General features: G+C 38.7%; 1 protein-coding gene across 2 annotated transcripts in view; it reads right to left on the reverse strand.

Moving 5' to 3' along the window:
- Positions 1-2954: 2954 nt before the first annotated feature.
- SEC23A (Sec23 homolog A (S. cerevisiae)) overlaps positions 2955-11606 on the reverse strand; it is a 32273-nt gene continuing 23621 nt past the window's right edge. For both annotated transcript variants that reach the window (XM_009319377.1, XM_009319378.1), the window contains exons 17-20: positions 10591-10677; positions 8966-9121; positions 8284-8349; positions 2955-4719 (exon numbers count right to left, since the gene is read on the reverse strand). In XM_009319377.1, coding sequence (XP_009317652.1) covers positions 4630-4719; positions 8284-8349; positions 8966-9121; positions 10591-10677 — 399 coding nt within the window. In that variant the 3' untranslated portion in view covers positions 2955-4629. The remainder of the gene's footprint in view (positions 4720-8283; positions 8350-8965; positions 9122-10590; positions 10678-11606) is intronic.

Here is an 11606-nt window from a genome sequence, read left to right on the forward strand (position 1 = left end):
ATTTAATTGTTTATCTTTTAGCATTGCAGTCCTTTCTTTGGACAAAAGCTTACACTGTTAGGCACAATCTGCTATTTTAAACAAGATTTTACATTAAATTCAGAGCAGAACAACAGCTTCATTAATTTTTCCATCTGTTCTGTTCAGGCTTGCTGGCTTTCATGTAACATTTAACTTCTGTATGAACACAAAATGCCAAAAGCTAAACTAAGCTCAATTCTACTGTGCTTCACAATCTGACGGGGGATAATATAGTTGCTTGCCTCAGATTTGGTAGAACAGGATAGGCTCCTGGTCACTGTTCATCAACTATTATTTTTAACCAAGGAAAAGAGGGAATATTGGGAAATGCAATTTTCCAAACGCCACTGTGTGTTGGAGGCAGCCATGGGACCACTCATCGATGTCATAGCCTCACAGACCAAGCCATGAGGTTCTAGGAATTTGACAGTATTTGTACTTCTAGGCAAATCCGCATGCCTTTAAGCAATTTAACTTCACCTTTTGGTTGAGCTTGTTAAATCTGTGTCTAAACCCGGTACCTTGTGAGTTATCCCATCCAAGCAGATGACAGTCTAAAGTTAACAATCCACTACCTTTTTCCAAGGAAGAGGAAAGCAAATTATTGACAATTGTTATTAAAAAAAAAACAGAAAAGATGAGATAAACAGAGTAGCTAAAAAAAAATCGGCTCTCCAAAAAAGGAGATCCTGAAGCTGTAACCTAACATGGATTCAATTACTGTGAAGTATTTTCAAAGGTTCTTAAAATACCAGCTGTGCCAGTCCCTGACCTGTGAAGTTGGGGGAGAGGAGAGGCCAAGCCAGGGCATTTACAACAGCAGCTCACGGTCAGCAAGAAACCAAACGGCAGAGGCTTGCTGTCTCGCCAGTGAAAGAGCAGAGCAGTGTCAGGGGACATTCCGACCTTTCCAGCATACTTACATCTCTGCGTGGATGGCAAGGAGGCTGGTTTTGAGGTTCAGTCAGAAATACTTAGAGCTTTGAGGTTTTCATAAGTATAAATATGGAATCATCATCCACGTTTTGGATGATGGCTTCTATTGCTCTAAATGGCTCATTCCAAAATAGAGCTTAAAGACCACTTTCGTGGAATGAAGGGCAGCTCTCATGCTTACAAGGTCCAGCAAACTTTTACCTAATCTTTAATATGCTAGCAGTAAAAGCTTTGTGCTTGGGCTGATCTAAACACATGGACGGCATGTGAACATCTAAATGGACTATAAGTACAGGACTTAAGGCAATGAAAAGAGAAGAAAAATTCAGATGCTTGTGTAGCACATACAGCCTGGAAAGCTGTCCAGAGAAAGAGGCAGCAGGCTAGAAATAGGCGCCTTATAGACCAGGCACTACGCAAGGACTGCCAGTCACCATGTGCTTTTCTGTACAATGTCCAAACACCAGCAACAAGAGTATCCAAGAACACGAACAGCTGTTACATTGCTATGAGCCTCCATCTGATTTCATGATCCTGGCAAAACATTAACTTCGGATTCACCTATGTTGCTCTCCGAGACAAATATACTTCCCAGATGGCAATGCTTCGGGCACATATGTGCCCAGTGAGGAAGTTTATATCAAGAAAAGATTTTGTACTGTTTGAAACCTCACAGCCTGCCTAACAAAACAGAGAAAGCAGCACCCGACTGCTTGCTCCCCTACCTCTGACTGCCCACAGATAATTTTCAGTCTTCAACTTCCCAGCCCTTAACAGAACAGTCAGCAACTGTTTCATCCCTTGTCCTGCAGAAGGCTACTTCTTCCAAGTCTAAGGCCTTGTGTTTTTCACAAGGAGATTTGACCAACTCTTTCTCTGATTTCCAATCTGTGCCCAACCGACACCAAATATTTTAAGAAATCATTGGAAAGCCTGCTATCATAGTTAAATAGGTCAACCCTTGTGATAAGACAGCTCTGTGTCATGGATATTGCACAGATCGGTAGCATCTCTTCACCAAGAAACCTAGTAACACAGATGCTAGCAAGGACAGCAAATAGCAATTTATCTTTTTTAAACCACTTCCAACTCTTCCTCCAATTTCCAATCTGTGCCCAACCGAAACCAAATATTTTAAGAAATCTTTGGAAAGCCTTTAACTAATCATAGTTAAAGAGGTCAACCCTTGTGATACGACAGCTCTGTGTCATGGATATTGCACAGATCGGTAGCATCTCTTCACCAAGAAACCTAGTAACACAGATGCTAGCAAGGACAGCAAATAGCAATTTATCTTTTTTAAACCACTTTCTCCTGTAGCACATACATACTATTTTGATTTTCAACACTGATCAATTCTCAGTCATAACAAGCAGCTTACTTCCCCTGGTGTAGCTCATCTGACCTACATAAACATGCGAGAGGAATTAGATCAAGTAGATGAACGAGATGTTAACAAGTTACCAGGACTGGAAGGCCTTCACCCAGGAGTTCTGAAGGAAGTGAAACATCAAAGGGCAGAGGTGCCAGTGACCGTGTGTAACTATCATTACAGACAGTCACTGTGCCAGATGACTGGCAGACTGCTGCCCATGTCACTCTCATCCACAAAAAGGACTGCTGAGGGAGTCCTTCCAAGTTACGGACTGATGAGCCTGACCTCTATCCCTGGTAAGATGGTAGAGGCTATAATAGAGAGCAAGTCTTACGAGCCTATGGGTAGACATGGGCTTTTGGGAGAGAGTCAGCACGCTTCCTATAAAGGAAAATCCTGTCACACTAACCACACAGTCTTTGGAAGAGGTGAATAAGCAGGAGGATAAAGTTAATACATCAGACATATTTGGATTTTCAAAAAATCTTTGACAATGTTAAATACTTGAAGTGACAAAAGAAGCTAATGTTGCCAAGGGATTGGCTAAAAGAACCTATTACAAGGTGAAAGCTGGTTAAAGGGTAGGAAGGAAAGCACAAAAAACTTCATCCATTATCAAGACTTGGTGATGAATCGATTTATTAGTCAAACGGTATTTAATTGCCAAATAAATTGGACATCTTTAGTGTTACGAGAAAATTGTTAAGCTGTTTATTAGCTAAAACAAAACAAAGTCAAGAGGGCTACTGAATTTTCATCTCCTAAACTGCCGCTAGTGTGAACAGTTCAGTATATCTGGAAGTTAAACAAGTTTGATACCAATTATTACATGAATAGAAGTGGTGAAGTTATTCTAAATTTTATCATTACTACCTTTATTTCCACATTTCATTTCAAACACCGACAGAAACCAGCACAATAAATATAAAAAGTGAGAGAAAAACAGGTACTTTATTTGTATTGAGGCAAAAGGAGCTTATCTCATTTAGAGCAAAGAAAGGGACAGCAATTGATTTAATCAAGTTTTTGAGAATTTACAGAAAACAGAAGAAAACCTCTCATGCTTATCACACCAGTATATGATTGAATTTCCTATGTCAAAGCACTCTCTCGTCCTTTAGACTTGGGCACAATTCTTTATTGCCAGCTGCCACATTTCACATCTTTACTTGTCAAAATATCATATTACCTATGTAAACATCTGTTTTATGTGTAAACTTCAACAAGTAAATGGGCAAGCCTACGAATTTATCCACCCCAAAATATCAAGTATGAACTAAATATCAAATTAATTACATCATATTCCATATAACACTGTTTCAACAAGAACTATAGCCTGTTGGAATTCGTAACAAAAAGGATGCAGAAACAAAAAGCAGATGTGCAGTGTCATGCATTAGTGTAATAACATTTTAAGGCAATAATAAAAAAGGTAATTTTTTTTTTTTAAAGTATACTCGCCAAGACAAAAATCAAGGCTGTACTCTTAGTTCATTTTGGTAGTGTAAGATTTCTTCTTAGCTCAAGCTAAAAGTGTTAACTTTTGAGCATATTCATCTGTTACTGTGTTTGATAATAGATACTTTTGTCAAAAACACATGTGGATTTAAATTTTGTGCAATAACAGATTTTTTACTTTTTCAGTTCAAATTCTTTATGTGGAAATAAAGAAAAACTCTGTTCCCAAAGAATCAAGTAGGGTAAGTGGGAAGAAATATTTGAAACTAAATATTCCTAAAACAAGCAACACATGAACAATAATATCTCTGCAGGAAAGAAAAGTTCCGCAGCCTAAGTCAAAAGACTGAGTTAATACTATTTTTGTATGCTTTTTGTTGCTTCTTTGTTCACTTCGTGCTCAAATTGAGTAAGCAAAAGTAGTCATATGGCAGTCTGGAAAGCCCGACATCACCAAAGAGTTCCTTTATTGTTCAATGTGCCTTTGTAGTGCAGAGCAGAATCAACCTCAACCATTTAAAAAGGAAACTGAAATCACATCTCAAAGTTGTTATAAATGATCTCAAAGTAATTATAGTATCAGTAATCAAAATGACTGTTCTTTTTCCTCTAAATATAACTTAATTTAATCTACTACCTGTCATTTTTACAAACTGCAGTTCACATTAAAACATTTGCTGATAACAAAAGCTTTTCTTTGAAAACAACACTGCTTTACATCTAGTCAGGCAGCTTGTGCATATTGGAGCATTCTGTCAAGAGAGACATGGAAAAGGGTAAAGGAGAAAAAGCTGAAATATGGCTACAGCTTATCTGTGCCTTTAATGCACTGTAGAATCTCAGGCAGCACTAGAGACAGCAAGTTTCTTCAGATGATCCATAAATACTTGCAAGCTGACGTCATCAGTAAGAATGGGCGCTCCAGACTCCTATAAAATAAAAGGAAACAAGGAGAATTGATTATACTCATAGTGAAGAAAAAGCATTTTAAGGCACAATACGTTCCATTAAATAAACACTTCATAAATTTAGAAAGACCTTAGAAGCCTATCATTGCTGAAATCCTCTGACAAAAAACAGCACTGTACATTTACATAAATTTTCATATGTTTACATAAATTCAGGCATAAACCACAACTACACTCTTCCATATTAATGCATATGGCAACGAGCCGCAGTATAGCAAGATATTTGTTTACATCAACCATACAAAACTCGAGTATTTGACAGCTGCCAAATACTAACTTAAAAATTTTAAAAAGTAAATAAAACTTCCATGCCACAGTTCCTGTATCATTCCTACCTCAGTGGAACAGACAAAGGTGAGAGAAACACAAACATGCAAGTGACACAACGAACCAATCGGTATCTGTCAGTGAAGCTCAGACATATCAAAATGGTGAGAGGAGGAAACAAATCCACTAAGGGTCTGATTTGACACCGACCGAGTGAAGGTCAACTAACTTTCTCAAGGGAAGCTGGGCCAACTCTCTCCTACAGCTCTGTGTCACCTCAGAGAAACACCAAAAACAGCATCTGAAGGTCACGCCACGGCAAAATCAGACCACAAAAGATTAAAAAAAACCCTTTTGGGTGGATTTTTGCAATTTACTTTTTGACCTCAGAAGTAATTTTCAGAAATCCAAGAAGTTCAAAATGGTCATCTTTTAATTACTATTTTAAAACAAATTTACAGTCCAAATAAAACAGCAGTTGGCAACTCTGCAAATGTTACATAGTAACTCTCTTAAGTCCTTTGAAACCAATCTGCCATTACTTCCATTTACAGATGTAGGAAGAATTCCTATAAATCTCAACAATTCAACCTTTTCAAAGGTACTAAGCACCCATATGTCCAAATGAAACAGAGCTGTCTGAACTCTTACAAGATCTTCCAAAACACAGACATGAAAGTCTTAAGAAGGATGCTTAGAACTGGTGCCCCTTTTTGAGAACTGGCCAAAACCAGTTCTCGGTTAATGATCAAGGGACAAATCGAGGAGCAGTGAGAGTTCTTAGACCGCTACAATACACTTGACACAATAGACAGCCAGTCTCAGGGAAGGCCCACTAAATTATCTGTCAGCTGATGGTGGCAAGATGAGAATAAAGGATGTTCTGCTTCCAAGCCTGCCAAATGCTAAGCCTGAGCTCTCTTATTTAAGAAGCCACGGGGAAATTACAAGTAGTTTAATTCTGGGGCAGGATATGATTTGCCACCTTGTGTCTTATGCATGGAAGGACAGTACATCATCCTTTAGTAAATAAACCACCAAAAGGAGTTGATAGACCCCTAAGAAAAGAGATCCCTCACGATGACTGCTAGTGGTAATCCAGGGTAATAAAACCAATGCACAGACTCTATTTCTGAAGCTGAACACCTCATCCAACACATGCACACAGGCAGCTGATGCCACCACTCTAAAGACTGGGAACCCTTCATTCGAGTAGGTAAGGAAGCAGAGTATTTTATTTGCTGGGGAATAAAGTGAAAACCAGCAAGGTCACAATGTACAAGCCTGAAAAGTACATGAGAATTAGCTTTGATTTTTCACAGACCACCTTAAGTTTCTGTTCATTCAAAATTTTGATCTAAGGCATCTAATGAGAATTTAAATTTAGTTAACAGTGATTTGGTGACAGCTAGCTGGGCATTTGATAAGATTTGTGCCACTGACCTCTTCTTTCCTATCAAATTGCAAATTCCCCACCGTTACCGAGACAAAAAAGATTAAAAAAAAAAAGAGCTGAAAATAAAGGCATTCTCAAATGTCATATACAATATAATCTGAAAATTTCAACTGCATCTTCAAAGACTAACCAACATAACAGAGCTGTATGAAAACTTTACCATTACTTCCTGACAATGTTTTCTATACTATATAAGGCACCTACCTGCTAAAGTTTAAAAAAGTCTTTACTTATAATATTAAAAACCAAACTAGTCAATTGATCACCTCCTGAAACGTGTTTTCAGTGGTGTGTGGGTGCCCTCTTCAGGTCAATGTGGACTAACAAATTTTTCTCTAGACTTTCAGTTATGCACAAAATAAAATTACATGAAACAATCCAGGAAGCTCATGAGAAAAACAAGAGCAAAACCAATTCAGTTTAAAATTTTCTCCCAACAGTTACATATCTCATTTCATAACTTGTACTTGGTTCAACTTTGGTCACAAAAAACCCTGCAAACGCAGGAGGATATTATGTTGAGCACACACGCTGCAATGCCACTGGGGAGATTAACACACCATTTCTTATGTTACCCTAGAACTGAATTCTTTTCAACATTAAAAGGGAAAGCTGTCTCTTCTAAGATGTATCAGAGTCTCACTTGTCCAGCATGAACAATTTTCTTAAGATCAGTTCGAGAATTGTTTTGTATTTGCATTTATATTTGGAATACTGTTTCATTTGCTTACTAATTAAAGGAGCAGGAAACAGTTGTCCTGTACTGTTGGAAACATCAAAAATTCAAAAATTTCCAGGTAATGTTTAGATAAACACAAGACCTTTCAAACTACAGGATTTGCGTGTATGTTGTGAGGGAAACATGATGAAGAGAGACACTAACAGATTGCTGGTTAGGTTATCGACTTCGGAGGCAAGAGAGCTGGGTTCAAATCGTGCTGTCCCCAGCTCAGTACAAAGTTTTCAAGTATTTTTTTTCACTCTGGATCTCAGTGCCCTTCCCTGCCAGAAGTTTCATGAGAACCAATACGCCCCGAAGAAAACATAGCCTGGTAAAACTTACCTGACAAAAATCACTGCCATGAAATTGCTAGAGAGCTCTCTCACTCATTACTTGAACACTGTATGCCCTTTAGCAAAGTACTCTAAAAGTACAGTTAACATGTAGCTTCAGCTGTCTGATGCCATTACATTTGCATGAGAAAATGACGCTGCACTAGCATTCACCCACAGCAGTGTTTCTCTTCCCACTATAAAAGCTGAATTTGGAAGGAGAACGTGGAACTGGCATGTAACATTCAAGAATACAAGCTGCTCCAGAAAGTTTAACTTTTGAACTGTTACATAACTTCCTTCCTAAAGACAAGATTTGAAAAACTGATTCCTGGTCACCCGGGCCACAAAAATTCTGGAAAACATCAGTACACTGGTACTGGTGTATTTTTCAGTTCTTGCTTATAACTAACATCAAAATTTATTTCCCCTATTGCAAAAAGGTCATGTGTGGTAAGTGCTCTCATTCTAAGGAATTTGGAGGTATCTGTCTAAGACAGATGGCTAGACATGAAAGTAGCCTAACAGAAGCTTAAAACAACAAACCAGATCATTTTTGTCTCAAGAAATGAAATCCATTTTTTTTAACTTTTGCAATTTTGGTGGCATCAGGCCAAAACTGCATTTCTTTTTCAGTTTAAAAACTTGGCGTTATTACTTATATCTACACAATGTTTCACTTGATTTCTGAAATAGGGAAAAAGAACATAAAATCATGCATACAGCTTCATCAGCGGATTCATACTTACCTGTCCCCACGCATACATATTGTTATGAGTCTGAGAGGGATTTACTTTTGAAAGCAGGAAACGAGCCTTTAAAAAACAAAACACAGGCAATAAATTAATCTTCTCAAATAGAAGTTTCTTGTACACAGAAAAAATTACACGTGTATGAAATATACCATTTCTATTATTTGGAGATAAAAACCTGCACAGATACCTATTCAGAAGAGCAAGTAGCATGTCTATAAATAAAGCCGCTCCCTGGACTCTCTAGCTATAACGCAGAACTGCTAACAACTTTTCAATGCAGCAGAAAGTAAGCTTTTGTCTTTTTCTAAGCACTAGCAAAGCAAATGTGAATAACAATAGAATATTAATTAATAAGTTTAAAAAAAATAACACAAAGAATACTTCTGGTATCGGTCCAGAGACCCTGGCAAGTACTATCTTTTTTGTCTTACACACCTCACACAAGGAATCTGAGAGTCCAAGTCAGTATGGTAAAAATAGTAATAAATAACAGGATTCACGAATTAGGCAAAAAGCTACTATTAAATATCTGGCTCTGTAAAAGCCTTAAAATTCAATCTTTTCACTTGCAATTTACATATATTTTAGCACAGAAATGCATGTTTACTACCAAAAAAATCTCATTACATTACTAACGCATTACTTCCTAGATGATATAATATATACTTTACCATACCTGGCTTCCTCCATGCTCTGTATCAATGTATCTGGGCATTGGAAATCTGGAATGGAGAATTTCTTGGGCATCATCTATTGGAGCTTGTAGCAAGTGATGAAAGTTTTCATATTCCGGCATATCTTGGTAACCTGATTTACGCCACTGAGCTATGGTCTGGGGATAGGGGGAAGAAAGAATTTTAGAACTGATTCACCCATCTTTCTTAGAGGATACACAGGGCTTTTCAGAGAACGTGCCATTGCTGCCCTCTTTTCTACCACTCACCCCCTTCTGCCCTATAGTATGCAAGTTAATTTTTAAAAGCCAAGATGTGCAAGTAACATGCCACTAGATTTTTTTTTTTTTTAAACTCTTAACAATTTGTGGTCCTTCTGTATTTCCTTTTTTTGGCATCCTTTGCATGCTAAACATTTAGTTCATGAGGTCAAGGATACTATTTACAGTTCTCTAATAGGCATGTCTATAACACATACTTACAAAGAAATACTTACACTGATACTTATTTTTCAGGGCCAGTAGTGCAGCCTCCCCACCTTCTAGGAGTGAAGCTGGCTGCTCAAGGTCAGCTCACTGATACGGACTGTTGTTAGGAAAAACCTGGAGGAAGCCTCAGTAGGGGTTCCTCCCTCCTTTGTTTGGCAGCTGTTGTAAGCTGAGGCTCATTCCTGGCTCCTGCCCGAGCTCCACTGCAGCCACGCCTGGCCATGTACCCCGCTCATCTGGGCCCCCACCCGGGGACTTGACTACCCAGCTAGAACTCAGACCTGCCTCATCCCCATTGACTTGTGTGATGATCTGGACTGGTGGCTGAACCTGGCTGCTGTCTGTAAACTGCTCTGTTTGCCTCCCTCAGGTAGTGTGGGGCCAGGTCCTCACTGGTGAGGCCTCCGTCTGCCTTGCAACCATGCTCAGCTCCCTGTTCCCTTTCCCTCAGGGAGCAGCCCACCCCTGCTGCTTCCTGACAGCATCTTACAGAAACACAGAGAACATTTTTCTACTTAAGAAGTGTTAAAGTTTAGTAACTATTTTAAACAGTGCAGCTATGAGGACATGTATTTCTCAAACTCTCAGCTGGGAACCATTTACAGTTGCAAAGCAGCAAAAAGCAGCAGCTCAATTCCTCCAGGGCAGCAGAGCACTAGCAAGTCACAAGTATTTATATTTATATTACTAGCAAATATCTATCTACTCAACCACCAGGAACAGTTTCATTTCTCCAGGACAGTGCAGATGAAGGCTGACGACAAAACTTGGTGTTCTGACTCCCTATCCCTGAAGAACTAATTTAGAGGTCTAAAATAAATTAGTGAAATGCAGGGGGGGTGTGCTGGGAATAACACTCCCAAAAGCTGGAAAAATATTGATCTGAAACAAATAATCTGCATATTGAAGCTAATTCATCTTAAACCCGTCGTAACAAACAGCACTGAAACATCAAGTAATGTCAGATATCTGTGTACGGGCATGTTAGGTTACCAAACTACAAACATGAATTAGGAGTGTGGTATCAGCCACACAGATGAGAGGTCAAACATTGGAGTGCTTTAGAACTGGGGCTTGACTTTCATAATGTAGCACCCCTATGGAAAAAGAATATTTATGTAAGAAATGACAAATCTTACCTCTCCATGATAAATAAGGATCTGGAAAAAGGTGTCCATAAGGAGAATGCGATCTGGTAAAATGCTGCTGCTATCCAGAAGAACAGGCTAAGATTTAAAAATAAATAAAAAATTACCAACCAATGCAGAACTGAGCAATCAGATGGCATTACCAGCTTTTTGGATCAGTCACTCAATCTTAGGAACTTTTTCAATCACTTACTAAAGCTCCATATTTGCTCGTTTTCATGTTATACATCTGCAGCCCACACAATCTCATTCTAAAGTTATCCAGCCTGATTCTGAATATATAATTTCATGAAAGTAATAAAAATTGTAACTCAAGAGCTGAAACCTCCTTCATTATTATGTACTTTTCTAGTCTTTCAAGTAAGTCCATATTTACCTATACAATGCCATTAACTTGAATGATATTTCAATGTATAAAGATTCAGTAGTTATTCAAGTATAAGATTTGGGGGTTGTGGGTTGTTTGGTTCTTTTTAGTCTTGTCCTTGCAGCTATTATTACTGTGCATATATATCCACCAATACTGTATACAGTAAATACCCATGATTTATGAAATCTAATGTAATATTTAAGGTTTTAATTTACCTTTTTAGAATCATAGAATCATAGAATAGTTTGGGTTGGAAGGGACCTCTGAAGGTCATCTAGTCCAACCCCCCTGCCGTGGGTAGGGACACCTTCAACTAGATCAGGTTGCTCAGAGCCCCCTCCAACCTCACCTTGAATGTTTCCAGGGATGGGGCATCCACCACCTCTCTGGGCAACCTGTGCCAGGGTTGCACCACCCTCAGCATAAAACATTTCTTCCATAGATCTAGTCTAAATCTACCCCCCTTTAGTTTAAAGCCATTCCCCCTTGTCCTGTCGCAACAGGCCCTGCTAAAAAGTCTGCCACCATCTTTTTTATAAGCCCCCTTTAAGTACTGATAGGCTGCAATAAGGTCTCCCCGAAGCCTTCTCTTCTCTAGGCTGAACAACCCCAACTCTCTCAGCCTTTCTTCATAGGA

This window comes from Pygoscelis adeliae, unplaced genomic scaffold (genome assembly GCF_000699105.1).
Source record: "Pygoscelis adeliae isolate BGI_AS28 unplaced genomic scaffold, ASM69910v1 Scaffold71, whole genome shotgun sequence".
Classification (NCBI taxonomy): domain Eukaryota; kingdom Metazoa; phylum Chordata; class Aves; order Sphenisciformes; family Spheniscidae; genus Pygoscelis; species Pygoscelis adeliae.